The following is a 22,410-nucleotide window of genomic DNA, read 5'->3' as shown; positions in this document are numbered from 1 at the left end:
GTGGGTATTTGTTTGCTTGTTTAATCCTTGTGTTTTGTTTGGTTTTGGTGTTTTTGGCGATTTTTCGTGTTACATGTGAGACGCTTCGTTCGCTTCGCATACGACGAGGCAATTTGACCGATAGCATAGCGGTGGTGGCCGATGGTGGCGGTGACGGCGATTTTAGGACCGAATCCGATTTCAGAAAGGAAAGCGCGCTGATTGTGCCTTAATTGAGGGCGGTAATTGTGCCTGGTTAATTGTGCCTCTTTATTGAGGGCGTAAATTTTGCCTCAATTATTGAGTGCGTTAATTGGGCCTTATTTAAGGGCGTTAATTGTGTCTTAATTAAGGATATTAATATTTTATTATTCTTCTTGTTTCTCTTGTTTTATTTTCAGGATTCTTGGAAGAAGACCGGTTTTCTTTTCGGACATTAAAGTTTTATTGTCTAAATTTCCCCGGTCATCTTGCATGTCCGACGGTTAGATAATAAGCTTTCTTGAATGAGAGAATTATCACGGTGAATTGCAGATTCTCGTTGAGATTTATTCTCATTTTCAAAAAAAAAAAAAGCCCCGCCCAAACACCCACGTACTCTTGATTCACATGTACATGGGTGGGGCTAGGGATGACATGATGGGAACCATTTTAACGTGTTATGGGACTCAGCCACGTCACCTGGCCAGTCAGGCAAATCTAATGAAATTCCAACTATACAGTATGATCATAACTTTCATCCGACCAATTTTGATCGAACAACTGTTGACATAACAGTCTTGATCACGATCGATATGATCATAATGTTTGTCCGACCAATTTTGATCGAAAGACATAATGCTGTGACGATCACGATCAGCTCAGAAGTGGGTATCATATTTAGGTTCTATCATAAATGTTATGATAACAATCGAGTGAGTGACGGTCGATAATTTTACTGGTCCAGATAATTGATAGTACTATGGGAATGGCGTTCGGTAAAACTCCTATTTCTTTCCTGTAGAGTGTAAATTTGTTTCATTTAAACTCATTGCTTTATAAGTTATAACTTTATACCCAATAATTACATATACTAACTTGGAGAATTGTAAACATTTTTCAATTCTTGTTCATGACCAAAACAATTCAAGCTCATTCTTCTTCATCACAAATGATAATATTAGTTTATGAGATCCACTTTCTCTGTTTAATAAAAACAAAATTCATTGAGCAATTACTAAGATTTGTATAAAATAAATTTTCGTAATTTGTTACGTTAAAATCTCTATACATTAATAATGTTGAATTCGCAAAATTTATTATAGGGAATTTGCCATGTATACTACTTTTTGGATCTTATTTACAAATATACTACCCTCTCTAAAATCTTTCAAATTACTATCTTTTAAATCTTATTTTCAAATGTACTACCTACTCTAATTTATCATTTCATTTCTTTATTACTTATCTCTCTTCCTCTCTCACCGCATCCCGTCTCTCTCTCTTTCTCTCTCACCTTTTGACGCGCACACACGTCACACACAAAACTCTCCACCTCGCCACTCGTCGACGTTAAACACGGCGGACTCCGCCGCCATTCATTTCTCATATGCTCTTCTTCTCCAACACCTCCTCATCTGGCTGCGTCTCTCCCGCTCCACTGTCTTTCGCCACATGTCCATATTCGATTTGCTGCCGTTGGAGACCCTGATTCTCCATCAATAAGATGTTGATTTGGTTTTGGAGGGAAGGAGCGTGTGGGGGTGGGAGAGGGAAGGCGGCGCGTGGGTGAGGGCCGGGGGCCACACACGGGGTTGAAGTCATGTTGCATACATATGTGTACGGCGGCACTCCGCCGCCGATTTAATTTAATTGATTTTGAAATTTGAATTTTGAGTTGATTTCTAATTTGTTGTTTTAGTTGCTTTTTAGGTTGTAATGTTTTGCTCCACAGAGGTTATTTATCTGTCTTGCAACCGGTTGCAATTTATTATGCAAACAAATATAATTTTTAATTATTTTTTTTATAGTTGCATTTATGGTTGCATATGGTTGCTGGCAGTTGCAGATATGGTTGCATATGCAACCACCGTTTTCAGAAATATAGAATTTTTGCTATTTATTTTAAAAAGTGATTTAAATAGTGTAATTTATTTTGAACACTACTTTTCACTATTACACCCACTACCTCTCTATTTTATATTCTCCTTTTATTAAATAAACACTATTACACTCACTACTTTGCTCCACTATCTCAAATCTATTATTAGATATTAATAGGTCCCACCACTTTAACCCCTTTTCAACTAAACTTATTACTTTTTTCTTAATCTCCGTGAAAATCAAACCAGCTCACTCTTTTTGGGACGGAGGGAGTAGTATTTTCGCAAAAAATTTTAAAAACTTGATTATGTATAAAAAAAAGTCCTTTATTATATTATCGAGAATATTGATTAATCGAGAATAAATATATATAATCGCTATTGGGACAAAAAATCTGTAGGTCAAATATATTAATTTATCATGAATTATTAAGTAATCTATTATTTGATATGATTTCAACTTAACTTCGTTATCATAACATTAGGTTCTTAGTACTTCCTCAACTTGTTTAACACAGTTGATCTTTTATTTCAAAGTAATAATTCTATTACTTTAGCGCATCCATTTCTATTAGCAAAAATTTCTTATTCATTCTTTTTTTTCCAAAATTTTCAAAACTCATATCCTCAACAATTTTCCTATATACTAGTGCGTGAATGTTAAACATTTCAAAACTCATATCCTCAACAATTTTCCTATATTGGGAGTAGTTTTCTTATATTTTAAAGTTACTAAATCATAAATCAATTATGGTTAAGATTAGTATTTCCTACATATTTTTGTTTTTGAAGGTTCAAATATAATATTACAAAATTAATAATTGTTGAAAATGATACACCAAATAATCCTGGATTACTAGAATATTTTAAGATCTAATATTCTATAATACTAATAAACAATAAGAGATGAATCAAGATACAACCGGATTTGCTCTTCTATATCATCATAACATGTTCACGAGTTATAAAAAAAAAAAATTGCATTTAAATAACAAACTAACTTCCTGTAATATTTGTCGATTGGTTACTTTCTCCTTCCTGGACAAAGCTTCAAATACTTCTCGAAAAAGACTTGTATTCCCTCCGTCCCACCAGATTCTTTACAGTTTCTTTATTTGGCCGTCCCATCCATTTTTTTACATCACAAAACTTTCCTAATGGATCTCACCATTTTCCCACTTTTACTTCCTTTTCACACTACTTTTACTCCACCAACTCTCTTTTATATATTAAAAATCAATGGGTCCCACCACTTCACCCACTTTTCCTTCTCTTTTCCACTACTTTATACATATTTCTTAACTTCCGTGCCCAAACCCAATGTAAAGAATTGGATGGGACGAAGGGAGTACTAGACAAATTTACGTACTATGGTCTATGGAATCTAATTCACTCGTTTCTTTATATCTGACTCGTCTTTTCAAGTTTTCCCATCATGTGATTCACCATTTCACCCTGAAGTACTGAACAAGTAACCATTTTTTGAAATCGACAAGAATCTTCATACCAAACAAACAAAAACATACTACCCGCTAAAATGTAAATTCACTTGCATTCAAAATTAATACTATACCAAGTTAAAAAAAAAAATTGACATGGCCATTAAACTTGCTGAAAAACTCTACATTTTCATTGGTAGCCACTAAAAATTGTTTCCAAAATCTGAGTAAAAGCTTCAACTATAACCATATGATGAGATGATGAGTTAAGTGCAAGAAAACAATGCAACAAATGCTCAAGTTCTCTAGCTTTGAACAACTTTCTCTCAACTATCATCTCCACCATTGATGTTCTGAATTCATTGTACGGATCACTTGATCTCTTCACCACCGCATAACTGTCCTTAAAGCCGGAGAAAAGAGTTGTCCGGTCATCATCTTTACCTTCATTCTCATCTTCACTAAACCAGCAGTTAGTGTAGTTTCCCGAAACTGAATCCAGCAGCTCATCAAATTTTTTGTTTTTCAGCTCGGAGTTGTTTCTCCTTTTTCTTGATTTTCTGTGTCTCGGCTTGACCGGAGCTGTTTGGGTTGTTTTTGGTCTGCAAATGGAGGAGAATGGCTGAGAAGGAGGTGGTTTTTTGGGAGAGAAGAGGTGGAATGAGTGGGGGTAGAAAAATGGGTGTTCGGTGACGTCGGAAATTAGGGATTTTTTCCGAGGACTGCATCGGAAAATGTTGGTCATTCGGAGCTTTAGTTTGTTTGTTATCATGGTTTTAGGCAGAGAGGGAAGAGACAAGTTCGGAAATTAAGGCTTGGCAAAGATATATAGACACACATATGTGTGTTTGAATTTGATGGAGCAACAGTTTTTTATTTTTAAATAATCCGACTTAGATTTGTGGACTGTCTTTTTGTTTTTGGATTGAGATTTGGTGCATGTTTGGTTCGGAGAAGATGCTTCTCGCTTCTGTTTACGTAATTAAATAGAAATATTTTTTTCTAAACATTTAATTAACTTCTTCATTTTTTTAGCCTAACCAAACAATCCGTTGATGACTTGATGAGTAGATTCTACTTATGACGGATGCATGCACGATCATCTTAAATTTTCCGTCGACTTGTTTTTACGTCAAAGTCTACGCTATTACCATACAATACGATATATTTTATGATGATATAACTGTATATTCTACTACATAGTTTGCGCTTAAAAAATTCTCTGATCATCAAGAATCGAGAAAATGCCCAAAATCTCGTAATTTGATAACTGAAATGCCCGAAATATCAATTAGCGGGATTACTATCTTTTTTACCCATTCAAGCACGCATACTTGAAATGCGTGTATGAGAATTCATAAACATGCGAAACTATCCTGTGTTATATAAATTCTGTCATCTACTCACTCTCTTTCTCTCAAGGCTTCTCGGGAGTCGAGTCTTACAGTGCATACAGAGCACTTTGCTTTAGGGCTGTTAACGAAATGAATTCGAAACGAATATCTTAATTTTCGTATTTGTATTCGGTTTAAATACATATATTCGGATTTGTATTCGTTTATTATCCGAATAATTATTTGTTTTCGTATTCGGATTCGGTTAGATTCACGAACTATTCATATTCGTTTAAGATACTCATTTAAAACAAAAAGGAACTAAATAACTGAAGTGCTAACTCGTGACAAAAGTAATAAACTCTCATACTACACCAATTCAAGCAAACTATAAAATACTAATTATACAGACTACAATCATCCAATTCAAAGAAACAAAATTCAATTACAACCAAAATGTAAAGTTTAATATGTCTTAATTAACTCTAAGATCATGCAACAGAACTTTCACTGACTCAACCTTTTAGTATATGGACGGGGCTGGTTTAATTTAATATCTGGTCCCAAAATAATCTATAATCCTATTAAATAAGAAATATAATATTTTTATATATAATATAAAATAATATATATATAATATTTAATTTCCGAATAATTAAGCGAATAGCGAATACGAATATTTATCTATTCGAATTTGTATTTGTTAATGAACCGAATATTTTTTAAGATTTGAATTCGTATTTGTATTTGTTAATAAACGAACACAAATAATACTAAACGAATTCGAATACCGAATATTTCATTAAATGTTCGTTTCGTTAACAACCCTACTTTGCTTCACCTATTTTCCTTCCAAAAGTTTAAAGATGATGACATAAGAAAATCTTAAAATGAGGCATCATGTACGCATCTCACGTGTGCGCTTGCAAGTTGCAAGTGGTGTGTGTAGTAACCTGCGGTACAACACGTGCATGAGCCACATGCGTGTGTGCACTTGCGCATCTGAAGTATGCGTGCACAGTCTATGTGTATGTATTCCAAGTCCATGTGTGTTTAATCCAAGTCCATGTTGGTACACGCATTCCTTGTGTGCGTGTTTGAATAGGTATTTTGGGCATGTTCTGAACATATAGTTATTTTGGGCACAGTACATGAAAAGTTGTTAGTTAGGACTTTCATCCTCAAGAATTCGAGTCCGGATCCTCTATCCCCTAAGTTGTGTATCCTATTATGTCTTTTTTTTTTCTATTGGTTAGTTCATAACACGTGACTTATAATTTCTCGTCCTTTATTCTTTCTGTCTCTATTTTTTCTTTGATAGTTTCATCAGAGTTTAAAGTCTGTTAATTTTTTTAAAATTTATACAACATACGTTTTAATTATTAAATATTCCTTTCATATGGTACATAATTAACTAAAAATATTTTTCACATGATATCATATAGTATATTTTATTTTATATTTTCTATAGTAAATAGTTAAATAAATTTTTGAAAACATATTTTTAATATTTTATATTTTAAAAGTCAATTTTATATTTTCTCACTATTTTTTTTGTTACATAAAATATTAACTTCAAGATATACATTTTTTTATCAAAAAATTTAGTAATAATTGCTCTCTCAAATGTATGGGTGAATTTCTTCATATATCAATATATTTGCTTTTTAGGAAAAAATTATACAAAAAATTAATTTTAGTAGATTAAATATTAAATAAAAAATATTTCAATATTTTAATATAATCTTAGTTATAACTAAAGTATTTTTTTGCTTTTTAATTTAACAATATTAAAAATATGTTTTAAAAATTTTATTTAACTATTTAATATAGAAAATATAAAATAAAATATACTATATGATATCATATGAAAAATATTTTTAGCTAATTATGTACTATATGAAAAGAATATTTAATAATTAAGACATATGTTATATAAATTTGAAAAAATAAACAGACTTTAAATTCTGATGAAACTATCGAAGAAAGAATAGAGATAAAAGGATAAAGTAAAATTTATAAGTGACGTGTTAAGAACTGACCAATAAAATAAAGGGGATATATTAGGGGATACAAGTAAAGGGACATATTAGGGGATACAAGTAAGGGGACAGAGGATCCCGACTCCAAGAATCCTTACCAAAATCAAAAGATTTATATAATTTGTTGAAAATTTCACACTCTAATCATACTATTGCCTTATCTATAATTACATTTATAAAACTTGTACAGACCTAAAATTTTCATCCTAAGCTTGTTTTCTGGCACACAAAATGATCCATTTGAGCAGGACTAAATTTAAAATAACATATAATATCACATTACCTTCAATTTTTTGAAACATGATGAAGTCAATCTTTTATTTTTGTTTATGTGCTGTGTGTATGCAACCTAGACAATATTCGGTGGAGAAGAAACAAATGAGTCCAACAAATAACGTTAAGAAATCTGATTGTTGATAGAGGAATTTGGTGAATCAACAAACGTGAGGTTCGTTGACGGACTTAGGTGTTTGTACGGTGATTATATGACGGAGATCCGCCGTGGACGGTGGTTTTAGGTGTTTGAGGGTGGCTGAGATCAAGGGAATATATTTCTGCTCTCGTTCTCACAACTCTCGATATATCCCCTTGATATGCCTACGTACCCCTTTATATAGGGGATCAAGCCGTACGTAGTTCTATAGAACCAGGAGTCCTAGTTTGATCAGGACTAGGCCTCTTGGGGATAAGACCAACCGTGGGTCGGAGACTTATCACTTAGAGTTCTACTCCAGTTAGAAGTAAGCCATGAGACAACTACCTTAGAATCCTAGTCCAAGTACATCACGGATACGGCATCATCTCCACTACGAAAGATGACACTAACCGCTACTCTTTCGTAGCATGGAGGAGACATTGGATAGAGCCGTGACCACTTCCTTGAGGTGTAGTGACACGTCCTTACCCCTTAGCGAAGGTTCTCACTAAGAGATAAGACAATTGAGGAGCCAAGTTACACGATCGTCCCAGTCCCCCAATGAGGACTAACTCACCAGAATACAGGACCCGGACATATGATCGGCCTTCGTGTTACCCCTGAGGGCCTTCTACAACCATGATCACCCCAGGCCCCCGCACGAGGACAACCCGACAGATAGCAGGACTGGGGATTATAGATCACGCCCGGACGTAACCCGGGAACTACCAGATGAGCCTGATAACTACCAGATGAGCTCTGGCACTAGTCTTCATATCCCTCGGAAGGGTAAATCTTCGTATCCCTCGGAAGGGTCGTCATCGAGACTCACTCAACCTCACACACATTCATCACCTGTGGGCGCGACCACGGAGGGCGCGCCCTTCATCTTCATCCTTCAGACATGGTACACACACTTCTGAGACAAAGGGCCGCGCCTCTCGAGATTACCCCGTGGAGGGCGCGCCCTCCCTAGTTCCCTTGTAGCTAAAAATGGCTATAACAAGTACTCCCCAGATTTTGTAGATATTGTAAATGTCTATGAAATCTCTGCAAGCCTAAACATCATAATCTTCCTGCTGTGCATTTACCCGAGGGCGCGACCTTGTGCAAGGGCGCGACCTCTGTTTCTGAAGGAATTTGAAAAGTTGTAACCGTTGTAACGGACAGCTGTCAGAAAAACCCTTCCACTATAAATACCCCACTAACTCTCTTTCTTCTCCATTTTCGCTCTTCTCTCTCTTCCGGCGGCGATTTCAAATTTCCAACCGGCGATTCACTGTTTCCCGGCTGCTTTCAACGATTTTCTTCAAGCAAATCAACTCCCCAGACCTTAAGGTACATTTTTATCACTTTATCGCAAGATTCCACCATGTATTTAGTTAGATCCATGTGCACGACTGTTTGTATTCCGCTGTGTTCTTCGCGTTCGTATAACCATATATATGCGTGTATATTTGTATATAAATTACCCTTTCATTTGATCCGTAATCATTTAACAACAACGGAACAGCATATGTTTGCCCCAGAACTATTAAAAACACCAAGGGCGCGGCCTTCAACCAGGGCGCGCCTTCGTCATACACACACCCTTCCCATAGTATTAAACAGGCCAACCACATCCATAATGGCCTTCAACCAAAACCTTCCCACCTTTCATCCGCGGCCAAAGGCGCGCCCCTTAAATGAAAGGCGCGGCCTTTGTTATCCCCTTAGCAGATCACGTCCAACCAGCACTCACCAACGTCCTTTATTCCTTCCACCATTCCTTCTCTTTATTACTCTTCAAAGGCGCGCCCTCACACCTTCCTTACTTTTTACTTTTCTTTTCAGCTGGCAGACGAGGGCGCGTCTCCTCCTTTCCATCCTTTCAGAGAATTCCTAGGCCGCTTTGGAGTCTCTGTTTCTCCTCCTGAGGTCTTCCCTCCTTCTCCTCTAAGAGGCCCACAGAGAGTCCCTCAAGAGTTCATAAACAGGATTAACAAACAAATAGCAGACGGCACCTTCTGCTCCGATATGGATTCTTCCTCCCCTCAGCCAGAAGGTACTCAAAATACACAACACCCCACCGGATGGACGCGGCCAGACGATTACGACTCAGAGCTTGAGTCTTGGTTCGATGACGTCCCTACAGGTCGCGAAGCTGACAAGACGACAGAGGCCGCGCCTTCAAGAACAGCCGAGGTCGCGCCCTCCAGGCCGGATAAAGGGAAAAGTATTGTGATCGAGGACTCTCCTTATTCCCCTTCCAATTCTTTAGCTCACGAGGAGAGCTCTTCCGAATCCGAGGGCGCGCCCGAGGAAGGTTTCAGCGAGTTTGTCATTACTTCTCCTGACAGCTCCCCTGAACCGTACGAGCATCCCAAGATTGAAGCGTGGGAGGAGGACGTTGATTGGGCTGCACTTTCTGACAACGAGACCCTATCTCCTAGGGCTGTAGAAACCATCAAGAGAAGAGCAGGTAAACTGGCCTGTGTAGACCAAGATTCCTTCATTTCCTGGGATGAACTGGAGTGGTTACAAGACTATTACCACATGCAAGGGAAGTCTGTGGTTCCCAAGGCAGGGATGCGCCCTCATCGATTCGATAGGGAGAATATCAGAATCCCCAGGATGGTCACCACATTGAGACACGTTCCCTTGGGCGTGACCGCGCCCTTGCCACAATACTACGTCGACCTGTGCGACTGGTTCAAGGTCGCGCCCATCCAATTGTCACCCAACTCCTATATGTTGGCTGCAGGACTCTACATCCTGTTTGACAAAGTTGGACTGGGCGCGCCCTCCATGCGGGAGGTGAGCTACTTTTTTAGGCTCGCGCAAAGCCAGCCTGGTTATTTCTACTTGGTTGTGCAACACGAGCACAACAAAAAGGGGCTTTCTGAGGGGAGGAACACACATGTAAAGAAGTGGAAAGATACCTTTCTTTATACTTACAACACCACTCGGGTTACAACTCAGTTCAACCCTAACCCAGGTAAGCTTCTCTAACACCCCTGGCCGGCGGGCGCGCCTTACTGCTAATACCGAGGGCGCGCCCTCTTCCATCTTTGCACTTAGGTTTCCTGACACCCATCTTTGCTTTTCTAGTTTACCACGAGAAGATTTCCCTCACAAAGGCAGAAACCGCTCGTGTTAACAAAGTATTCGAACTTCCATCCTCAGAGCGAAACATCCCCTCCGTAGTAACGGAAGCAAATCTGATAAAGATTAAATTGCTGCCCGAGGAAGTGGGGACCAAAGTTGGGTGGAAAAGGTTCATAGATGGACGCCCCGTCGGTGAAAAGCAAAAAGGGGTTAAGAGAAAAAGGTCTGAGTCTAGTGACTCAGAGGACGATGATGACGATGATAACGGTAAGCCAAGGCCGCGCCCTTTCATGAGGGCGCGCCCTCTTAGTCTTTAACTTAGCCATTGTTGTTGCCATACTGCATTGTCGTGTCCACCCTTCATGCGTTATTATCATATTGCCCCTATAAGGTTGTTATAATGTATTCAATTTTGCTCCTTTACTGAAGGGCGCGCCCTTCCTTGCATTACCCGTAGTTTAGTTTTATCCTTGTTTTCCCCTTCACGCATCTGCATGATCCGTCTTTATTTACTCAACTTCGTTTATATAGGAAGGCGCGGCCTATACCCCATAGAGGGCGCGCCTTCATGATTATGTCAGGTTCTAACTCTTGCCCTGTCTCTATTTCATGCAGATATGCCACGTCCAAGTTTCCTGGGCAAGAAGGGTGCTGCGGCCCATCCCTCAGACAAGGCCGCGGCCTTGGGCTCCAAACAGCCACAGGAGAAGGCCGCGCCTTCCACCATGGTCCGGACTACTCTAGAGGTCCATGATGCTCCATCTACTGAGCAGCAACAACCTGCCAAAAGAAAGAGGCAGTTGACCAAGGGCGCGTCCTCCCTGAGCAAATCGGCGCGCCTTTTTGCCGACATAGGTGACACCTATGTCGACGATAAGGAGCTCGATCAATGGAGAGCCAAACCTCAGGAGGAGAAGGACACTTTCCTGCTGAAGGGCGCGGCCGAGTTCCTTGTTCACCTCCACGACAGGGAGGAACGTCGACTGGAGGACGCGGCCTCCCTGAAAAAGGCTGAGGAGAATCTCTCCAAGTTGAAGGAGGATTTCAAATCTCAGAGGGAGGATCTGAGGAAAGCTCAAGAAGGGTGGAAGAGCTGCCAGAGGCTTCTTAAGGAGGAGAGGGCGCGCCTTGAGCCTCTCCAGAAAGAGGTAGAGAACCTGAAGAAGGCCAACGAGGACTTGGCCTCTGCTAATCAAGCTTTGAGAGAGAACCAGACTTCCCTCTCGGCTGCGGAGAGGAAAGAGATCGAGGGCGCGGCATTTGATGACGGGGTCAACAATTATGTGGCTACATTTGTTGCCGGCGCGCCCTCCTTCGACTGGGCTAAGCACTTCGGTTCTGGGATGGCCCAGTGGGTTGAAGAGTTTAAGCTGGAGCAACCTGAGCTTATTGCCACCAAAAAGGCTGAAGTCGAGGAAGCATTAGCAAAGGAGGCCTCTGCTCACCAGACAACTGAAGAACAGGCGCGCCCTCAGGATGAGGTTCCCAAGGACGCGTCTGTCGATCAAGCCCCTTAGTTTTCTCTTTACTCCTTGATTCTCCACCGTTATACAATTTGAGGAGCGGGCCCTCTTTTGATGCCTCGCGAGTTGTATCTAAGCAAATCCTTACTTGTGACATATTTAATTTATCCGGGGGCGCGCCCTCCGGTAAACTATTGCCGTTTTGCTTATGTTTTTAATGCTTGTCCCCTGCCGCTGTGGTTGTTTAATTTCTTATTATTTAGATACATGGTCTTAACCATACTATATCATGTCCTGCTCAGAAGATAATGTTTTCTTCGGATCGCATACTTATAGTTAAAATCTTAATTATAACTTTGCGTCAGGGCGCGATGTTCCTCTTTCCCAGGGCGCGGCCTTGGGTTCTTCCCATTGATAAAACTACGAATCCTTTGGACCCAAGGTTGGGTTCTTTTCTTAAGAGGGGGCGCGACCTCCCTTTTACGAAGAAGGGGCGCGACCTCCCTTTTCCTTTGGATATTTTGAAGCTTGTACCCTTATGTTGTCAGTAAGGGCGCAGCTCTGTAGCTGTTTCAACCACAACGTTTGGAAGTAAGCACTCAACACATATTTTTTGTGGAAAATAGAGTGGCTCTAGGCCTTTATTAAGATGGTTGAAACATAACATGGCCTCGGGCCCATACCTAAATATGATAGAAATAATGCGCTCGAGTACGAAACCGCACCCGTCCCAGGGAGCTGTTAACCCCAAGGGGACTTAAAAAGACTAGCAAAAAAAAAAACCGTAACTAGGAGAGAGCATGTATGCACTACTACTCCCCTAGACTAGGGGTGACGTTAATGTCATGGCTAGTCTATGCAGCCGTAGGCTACTGATAGTATTTCTTTAAGTGTTCCGCGTTCCAAGGACGCGGAACAGGCTTCCCATCAAGGTCTTCCAACCTATAGGTTCCTTTCCACAGTATCACCTTTACTCTGTAGGGGCCTTCCCAGTTAGCCCCGAAGACTCCATGCAAAGGGTTCCTGTTGTTGAGCACAACTTTTCTAAGGACGAGATCCCCTACTTGGAATGGGTGAGCCTTTACTTTGCTGTTGTAATACCTCGCTGTTCTTTGCTGGTATGCAGCTAGTCGTATCTGCGAGGTAGCTCTGATTTCTTCGATCATATCCAAGTAAAGTCTTTGGTTGATGTTGTTGTCTTGCTTTTCAAAGTAATCTCGCCTGAACGATCCAGCTCCAACCTCTATTGGAACCATGGCTTCACATCCGTAGGTCAACACAAATGGTGACTCCCCAGTCGTAGTCCTAGGAGTCGTGTTGTAGGACCATAGCACCATGGGGAGTTCCTCTGGCCAGTTTCCCTTGCTATCCTCCAGCTTTGTCTTCAAGGTGTGTTTAATGATTTTGTTCACTGCCTCCGTTTGCCCATTGCTCTGAGGGTGGTACACTGCTGCAAAGTCCTTCTTTATTCCTAGGTCATCACAGAGGCCTCTCAGTTCCTTACTGTCGAACTGCTTTCCGTTGTCCGAGATCAGCTTGTAAGGGATTCCAAACCTGCAAACAATAGAGTTAAAAACAAAATCCTTAATCTTTTTGGCTGTGATAGTGGCTAAGGGTGCGGCCTCCGCCCACTTGGTAAAGTAATCCACAGCTACCACTGCGTACTTCACACCTCCCTTGGCTTTAGGGAGTTCCCCAATCAAGTCTATACCCCACATGGCAAAGGGCCAAGGACTGGTCATGCTGGTCAAGGATGTTGCTGGGTTATGGGTGAAGTTGGCAAACCGTTGGCACTTATCACATGCTCTGGCGAAATCGAACGCGTCACTCCTTAGGGTAGGCCAGTAGTATCCTTGCCTTAGGACCTTCATAGCTAATGAGTTACCTCCCGAGTGGTTCCCACATATACCTTCATGGACTTCCCTCAGTACATATGTACACTCATCACCGTCTATACACTTCAACAATGGCTGGTTGAAGCCCCTCTTATACAGTTTGCCGTCATACTCGACATATCTGGCTGCCTTATATCTTAGCCTCCGTGCTTCGGCTTTATCTTTCGGTAACTTCCCTTCCTTAATGAAATCCCATATTGGTGTCATCCATGTTTGACGTTCGACGCCGTCTCCTACCTTCATGACATCTAGTTCTGGGATGCTAGGCACCTCTTGAACTTCCAATCGAATTACCCCCAACAAGGAAGCTTCTTTCTGAGATCCCAATTTTGCCAGGGCGTCGGCGTCTCCGTTGAACTCCCTAGGTACCTTGTTTACCTGCACTTCCTCGAATTGGCCTAGCAACCTCTGGACGCACCTGAGGTACATAGCTGTCTTAGGTCCCTTGGCTTGGTACCCCCCTTTTATGTGCTCTACCACCAGCATTGAGTCAAGCTTTACCACGAGCCTTCTGACTTTCATCTCGAGGGCTAGCTTTAAGCCTCCCACTAATGCTTCATATTCTGCGTCGTTATTAGATAGTTGGAAGGTAAAGTGGATGGCATTCAAGAGCCTGTGTCCCTCGGGACTTATCAACACTATGCCAGCACCTGCCCCATCACTATTCACCGCTCCGTCGGTGTGTACCGTCCACCATAGTTCAGGAATGTCCTCTCTCGGGGTGTCCGGTTGTGGTGGCAAGTTTGGGTCATATTTGATTAGTAGGCCAGAGTTCTCTCCATCTTCTGGGAATTCTAGAATGAAATCTGCCAGGGCCTGACCTTTGATGGCGGTTCTTGGTCTGTAGTCAATGTCGAACTGTCCTAACTCAATCGCCCATTTCATCATCCTACCAGTTACCTCCGGTTTATGCATGATTTGACGAAGGGGGTACGCGGTTCTTACCTCCACCTTATGCGCTTGGAAGTAGGGTCGTAGCTTTCGGGATGCATGTACCAAAGCGTACACCAACTTCTCCATACTTGTGTAGCGGGTCTCCGCGTCCAACAACCTTTTACTTACATAATAGACTGGGGACTGACCATCCGCGTCCTCCTTTACCAAAACGGCACTGATGGAGTAGTCTGAGACAGCTAGGTAGAGCACGAGCGTCTCACCTTCATCTGGTTTGGCTAAGAGGGGTGGCTCGCCCAAGTGTTTTTTGATTTTGATGAAAGCGCTTTCACATTCTACCGTCCATTCGAAATCCTTGGATGCACCCTTCACGGCTTTGAAGAACTCTTTGCATTTTTCGGAAGACTTCGACACAAACCTATTCAAAGCGGCGATCCTCCCGGTTAAACTTTGGACCTGTTTGATATTGGTTGGAGACTTCATTTCTAACAAAGCTTTGATTTTCGCGGGATTGGCCTCGATACCTCTGTGATTTACCATGAAACCAAGAAACTTCCCTGACTCTACTCCGAAGACACACTTTTGAGGGTTGAGCTTCATCCTGTACTTCCTTAGGATTTCGAACATGTCAGATAAGTGGGACACATGATCATTGGCTTTCTTGGATTTTACCAACATGTCATCAACGTACACCTCCATGGTCTTTCCGATTTGATCCTTGAACATCATGTTTACGAGCCTTTGGTAAGTCGCGCCTGCGTTGATGAGTCCAAATGGCATGCCAATATAACAATATAGACCTCTGTCCGTAATGAATGAGGTGTGTTCCTGGTCAGGCTCATACATGGGGATCTGGTTGTAACCTGAGTATGCATCCATGAAACTAAGGAGAGCGTGGCCGGCCGTTGAATCTACCAGCTGATCGATCCTAGGTAGTGGGAAGCTATCTTTAGGGCACGCCTTGTTGAGGTCAGTGAAGTCTATGCAGGTACGCCATTTCCCGTTGGGTTTTTTCACCAATACAGGGTTCGCCAGCCATGTTGGGTAAAACGACTCTTTTACTAGTCCCGCTTTCATGAGACGGTCCACCTCTTCCTGGAGGGCCTCAGCTCTTTCCCCGCTTATTGGTCTACGCTTCTGTCTAGTACCTTTCTTGGTGGGGTCGATGTTGAGGTGGTGACACATAACAGCCGGGTCAATCCCGATCATGTCTTCATGACTCCAAGCGAACACATCAAGGTTGGCTTTTAGGAACTCTGTCAGCTTGGTCCTTACCTCGGAACTTAGTTTTGACCCTATTTTGAGGACCTTGTCGTCACTCCCCGGTGTAACCTGTATCTCGACTGTGTCCTCAGCTGGTCCTGTGTTCTGCACGAGCATAGGCAACCTAGGGTCTAGATCAAAATCGAATTGTTGGGGGGTTGCCTTGTGTTCTGGGGATGCATCCTCTGGTGTCCCTCCAACTGGTACGGGATCATCCAGTTCCATCACTACTCCTGCTTTGTCTATCTTCCGTATTTTGGTGGGGGGTGTGACCTCTACCTCCATGACTTGCTCTCCCCATTCTCCCACCTTTGGTTCATGTGTGAGGGGTAGCTTATCCTCGATGTGGATGTGTTCTTCTGATGGTAGGGATGAGGGCGCGCCCTCCGTATCACTTTCTGGGTATTGGATGAAGTAGATAGCGTGGACTGAATGGAGTTCCTCGTGGGGTCTCACTCCTCTCTTTTCTTGGAAGTTTTTGAGTGATCGGCCATAGCAATCGCGAGACTCGTACTGAGATCCCTTCACGCACCCAACCCCTCCAGGAGTGGGAAACTTCAAGGTGAGATGATAGATGGAGGTGACTATTCTCATGTCTTTCAAGAGGGGGCGCCCCATTAGTGCATTATGAGCTGACGGGTGGTCGATGATTACGAATTCAGATATCTGTGTGGCCGCCCGTGGGGCTTCTCCCAATGTCACGGGTAGGCGGATGGTTCCTTTGGCCTTGATGGCTTCTCCCCCGAAGCCATAGATGTAGAGATTCTCTACCGTCATGTCTTTATCCGGTAGTCCCATTTTCTTGTAGGTGTCGTAATAAAGGATGTTAACCGAACTTCCATTATCCACGAATACCCGGTGAACGTTCATAGTGGCAATGCGCATGGCGACCACCAGGGCATCGTTGTGGGGATGATGTACCCATCTAGCGTCGTCCTCTGTGAAGGTGATGTCCATGGTCTCCCCTTTGAAGACTTTCGGGGCCCTAGCTGACAAGTGGTTTACATTGGTAAGGGGGTAGTCCCTTGCCTCTTTGGCGTACCTCTCCATTGCCTTTCGACTACCTCCACCTATGTACGGGCCTCCGAATATGCTTCTAATGCTTCCTTCCCTTACAAACTGGGTATCGTTCTGCTTCTCATCATCTTTATTTTCGGGTGACCTCCCGCGGGCGCGCCTTTCTGGTGGGTGATCCATTCTATATTTCTTCACCCATTCCGTTAAGTATCCTGCCCTGAGTAACTCCTCGATCTCCTCTTTAAGGTGTCTACAGTCCGCGGTGTTGTGTCCAGCTGATTCGTGGAAGTCGCAGTACTTCTTCTTGTCTTTGGCGACATTATAGGGAATAGGCTGCGGCTTCCGAAAAGGGGCCTTATCTTTGCTTACCGCATAGATGTGTTCGGCTGACGCCACGAGAGGGGTGTATGCGCCTGGTTGTCTCGGGGGACTCCAGTTCCTTCTATCACTAGCCATGTGTACCCTTGCTGGGGAACGTCCGCGCCCTTTTGGTTCCGGACTGGGTGTGTGTTCCTTTCTCTTACCCCGTGACTTAGCGATTTCTTTCTGGTTTTCGGCGAGTGACTGCTCTACCTTCTTGAAGGACTCAGCTGCTGCGTATAGCTCAGACAAGTTAGACGGGTCTTTCCCCTGTAGGTGCTTCCAGAAATCAGTACCGACCTTTAAACCAGCGATGAGGAAATTCTTCAAGGTTTCATCTGACGCCCCTGTAACCCCCATAGATTCCTGGTTGAACCTTTTGAAGTATGCGGTTAAGGATTCGTTATCGCGTTGCTTGACGTTGGCTAAGGTGGTGACTGGTGGGGCGTATTTGGTTGCGGCTTGAAACTGCATCATGAACATTCGCTGCATGTCTACCCAAGAAGAGATCACACCTTCCCCTAACTTCTGAAACCATTGCTGAGCGCTTTCCCTCAGACTTGCCGCGAGGAACCTACACCTGACGAGGTCTGGGATTTGATACAAGTCCATCTCAATGTTGAACCTGATTAAGAATTCCCGAGGGTCCGAATTGCCATGGTATCGAAGGTCTGCATTCACATGTCTGAATCCCGCTGGAAGTTGGGCGTCGCGAACTGCAGCGGTGAATGGTGAAGGGATGTTAGGTACAGCGGTGGAATGTCCAGCTTGTAGGAGGGCAAGTAGTTTCTTAAGGTCTTCTCCGTTGATGGCTCCGAGTCCAGGGATGGTTTGCGTAGTCGTTTGGGTAGTAATGGGTGTAACCGTTGTGCCGGTATTATTAGCTAAATTAGTGATAGGTGTGGCCACAGTATTGGCGTTGCCGCCTGGGGTTTGAACGACGGTCGTAGCAAGGGTCGTCTGCGTACCCGTGGGTGTTTGTTGTTGGGTTCCAGTGGCTTGTTGGTTGGTTGTGATGGGAGTTGTTTGCTGAGGGTTAGTGATGATAGGAATAGTTTGCTGAGCATTACCTTGAGCGTTGGCTTGAGGGTTTGTGCCCGTATGATCGTGAGTAGTGGTTTGATTGGTCACGCCCGTCTGGCCATTAGGTGTGGTTTGTTGAGGATTGGTTTGATGGGTTGCGCCTGTGTTGCCATTGAGGGGGCGCGACCTCCTTCGACCTAACTGGTTTGGTGTGTGCTGGCTAGACTCGCTTTGCGAGGGGAGGTACTCAATTATGGGTGGTCCGCGACCTCTTCCTCCGATTGATGTGTGGTCTCTGCCTCTACCTCTTACTCCCCGGTAGGTTCTGCCAACGCCGGTGTCGCGCCTTTGCTCTGAGGGCGCGCCTTGAGTCCCCTGGCGCTCTCGCTGTTCCTCTCCCGCCAGATGCACAATCATGGCTAGGCTTTCTGGTGTGATCCCAAGCCTTTCGGCCAAGGGTCGGGCGTTCGCGTTCTGATTTCCTCTTCCTTGCCCGGACCCTCCTGGCTGAGTGGGTGGTATGGAGACGGTCAAGGGCGCGCCCTGGGTACCATGAGCCCCGTGGTTGACGGTTGTTCCTTGGGGATGATTAGCGCCGGGAGTTGCATCTCCATACTCCAACATTCGAGGTGTAGGGCGTCTGAAACGTCTGCGCCCCCTCCTATCATGGCTCCTAGACTGGTGAGGACGTCGGGGTGCGAGTTCTTCTAGGACGGACTCCAGGGTATTCAACCTTGTGTTGTACCTTGCTTGATTTTGCTCCATTCGGTGAAGGGCACTAAGAAGCTCCGTATTACTGACCACAACCGGAGGTGGATTGTTAGGCAAGGTGCGGGGGTCTTCAATGTGCACCGGTGAGTACGGTTCTACTGGTTCGTCTTCAACGTAATACTCTCCTTCATACAAATCATCGTCGTGGTCGGCCATCTCTTCCTCTTTGAGATTTCACCTGCTCCCCCTCCTTCTAGCGCCAATTTGTTGATAGAGGAATTTGGTGAATCAACAAACGTGAGGTTCGTTGACGGACTTAGGTGTTTGTACGGTGATTATATGACGGAGATCCGCCGTGGACGGTGGTTTTAGGTGTTTGAGGGTGGCTGAGATCAAGGGAATATATTTCTGCTCTCGTTCTCACAACTCTCGATATATCCCCTTGATATGCCTACGTACCCCTTTATATAGGGGATCAAGCCGTACGTAGTTCTATAGAACCAGGAGTCCTAGTTTGATCAGGACTAGGCCTCTTGGGGATAAGACCAACCGTGGGTCGGAGACTTATCACTTAGAGTTCTACTCCAGTTAGAAGTAAGCCATGAGACAACTACCTTAGAATCCTAGTCCAAGTACATCACGGATACGGCATCATCTCCACTACGAAAGATGACACTAACCGCTACTCTTTCGTAGCATGGAGGAGACATTGGATAGAGCCGTGACCACTTCCTTGAGGTGTAGTGACACGTCCTTACCCCTTAGCGAAGGTTCTCACTAAGAGATAAGACAATTGAGGAGCCAAGTTACACGATCGTCCCAGTCCCCCAATGAGGACTAACTCACCAGAATACAGGACCCGGACATATGATCGGCCTTCGTGTTACCCCTGAGGGCCTTCTACAACCATGATCACCCCAGGCCCCCGCACGAGGACAACCCGACAGATAGCAGGACTGGGGATTATAGATCACGCCCGGACGTAACCCGGGAACTACCAGATGAGCCTGATAACTACCAGATGAGCTCTGGCACTAGTCTTCATATCCCTCGGAAGGGTAAATCTTCGTATCCCTCGGAAGGGTCGTCATCGAGACTCACTCAACCTCACACACATTCATCACCTGTGGGCGCGACCACGGAGGGCGCGCCCTTCATCTTCATCCTTCAGACATGGTACACACACTTCTGAGACAAAGGGCCGCGCCTCTCGAGATTACCCCGTGGAGGGCGCGCCCTCCCTAGTTCCCTTGTAGCTAAAAATGGCTATAACAAGTACTCCCCAGATTTTGTAGATATTGTAAATGTCTATGAAATCTCTGCAAGCCTAAACATCATAATCTTCCTGCTGTGCATTTACCCGAGGGCGCGACCTTGTGCAAGGGCGCGACCTCTGTTTCTGAAGGAATTTGAAAAGTTGTAACCGTTGTAACGGACAGCTGTCAGAAAAACCCTTCCACTATAAATACCCCACTAACTCTCTTTCTTCTCCATTTTCGCTCTTCTCTCTCTTCCGGCGGCGATTTCAAATTTCCAACCGGCGATTCACTGTTTCCCGGCTGCTTTCAACGATTTTCTTCAAGCAAATCAACTCCCCAGACCTTAAGGTACATTTTTATCACTTTATCGCAAGATTCCACCATGTATTTAGTTAGATCCATGTGCACGACTGTTTGTATTCCGCTGTGTTCTTCGCGTTCGTATAACCATATATATGCGTGTATATTTGTATATAAATTACCCTTTCATTTGATCCGTAATCATTTAACAACAACGGAACAGCATATGTTTGCCCCAGAACTATTAAAAACACCAAGGGCGCGGCCTTCAACCAGGGCGCGCCTTCGTCATACACACACCCTTCCCATAGTATTAAACAGGCCAACCACATCCATAATGGCCTTCAACCAAAACCTTCCCACCTTTCATCCGCGGCCAAAGGCGCGCCCCTTAAATGAAAGGCGCGGCCTTTGTTATCCCCTTAGCAGATCACGTCCAACCAGCACTCACCAACGTCCTTTATTCCTTCCACCATTCCTTCTCTTTATTACTCTTCAAAGGCGCGCCCTCACACCTTCCTTACTTTTTACTTTTCTTTTCAGCTGGCAGACGAGGGCGCGTCTCCTCCTTTCCATCCTTTCAGAGAATTCCTAGGCCGCTTTGGAGTCTCTGTTTCTCCTCCTGAGGTCTTCCCTCCTTCTCCTCTAAGAGGCCCACAGAGAGTCCCTCAAGAGTTCATAAACAGGATTAACAAACAAATAGCAGACGGCACCTTCTGCTCCGATATGGATTCTTCCTCCCCTCAGCCAGAAGGTACTCAAAATACACAACACCCCACCGGATGGACGCGGCCAGACGATTACGACTCAGAGCTTGAGTCTTGGTTCGATGACGTCCCTACAGGTCGCGAAGCTGACAAGACGACAGAGGCCGCGCCTTCAAGAACAGCCGAGGTCGCGCCCTCCAGGCCGGATAAAGGGAAAAGTATTGTGATCGAGGACTCTCCTTATTCCCCTTCCAATTCTTTAGCTCACGAGGAGAGCTCTTCCGAATCCGAGGGCGCGCCCGAGGAAGGTTTCAGCGAGTTTGTCATTACTTCTCCTGACAGCTCCCCTGAACCGTACGAGCATCCCAAGATTGAAGCGTGGGAGGAGGACGTTGATTGGGCTGCACTTTCTGACAACGAGACCCTATCTCCTAGGGCTGTAGAAACCATCAAGAGAAGAGCAGGTAAACTGGCCTGTGTAGACCAAGATTCCTTCATTTCCTGGGATGAACTGGAGTGGTTACAAGACTATTACCACATGCAAGGGAAGTCTGTGGTTCCCAAGGCAGGGATGCGCCCTCATCGATTCGATAGGGAGAATATCAGAATCCCCAGGATGGTCACCACATTGAGACACGTTCCCTTGGGCGTGACCGCGCCCTTGCCACAATACTACGTCGACCTGTGCGACTGGTTCAAGGTCGCGCCCATCCAATTGTCACCCAACTCCTATATGTTGGCTGCAGGACTCTACATCCTGTTTGACAAAGTTGGACTGGGCGCGCCCTCCATGCGGGAGGTGAGCTACTTTTTTAGGCTCGCGCAAAGCCAGCCTGGTTATTTCTACTTGGTTGTGCAACACGAGCACAACAAAAAGGGGCTTTCTGAGGGGAGGAACACACATGTAAAGAAGTGGAAAGATACCTTTCTTTATACTTACAACACCACTCGGGTTACAACTCAGTTCAACCCTAACCCAGGTAAGCTTCTCTAACACCCCTGGCCGGCGGGCGCGCCTTACTGCTAATACCGAGGGCGCGCCCTCTTCCATCTTTGCACTTAGGTTTCCTGACACCCATCTTTGCTTTTCTAGTTTACCACGAGAAGATTTCCCTCACAAAGGCAGAAACCGCTCGTGTTA

At 44.1% G+C, this 22,410-nt stretch overlaps 1 protein-coding gene across 1 annotated transcript; it reads right to left on the bottom strand.

The window, feature by feature from the left end:
* Window positions 1-3,689: 3,689 nt before the first annotated feature.
* Window positions 3,690-4,271, bottom strand: LOC108221285 (transcription repressor OFP8). The gene has a single exon (XM_017395174.1). It carries the CDS (start codon window positions 4,269-4,271, stop codon window positions 3,690-3,692), a length of 582 nt encoding a protein of 193 aa, XP_017250663.1.
* Between the last annotated feature and the right edge of the window lie 18,139 nt (window positions 4,272-22,410).

This window comes from Daucus carota, chromosome 5 (assembly GCF_001625215.2).
Source record: "Daucus carota subsp. sativus chromosome 5, DH1 v3.0, whole genome shotgun sequence".
In the NCBI taxonomy this organism is placed as follows: domain Eukaryota; kingdom Viridiplantae; phylum Streptophyta; class Magnoliopsida; order Apiales; family Apiaceae; genus Daucus; species Daucus carota.
The sequence above is the reverse complement of the archived record's forward strand: the minus strand, read 5'-3'. Positions and strand labels throughout refer to the sequence as shown.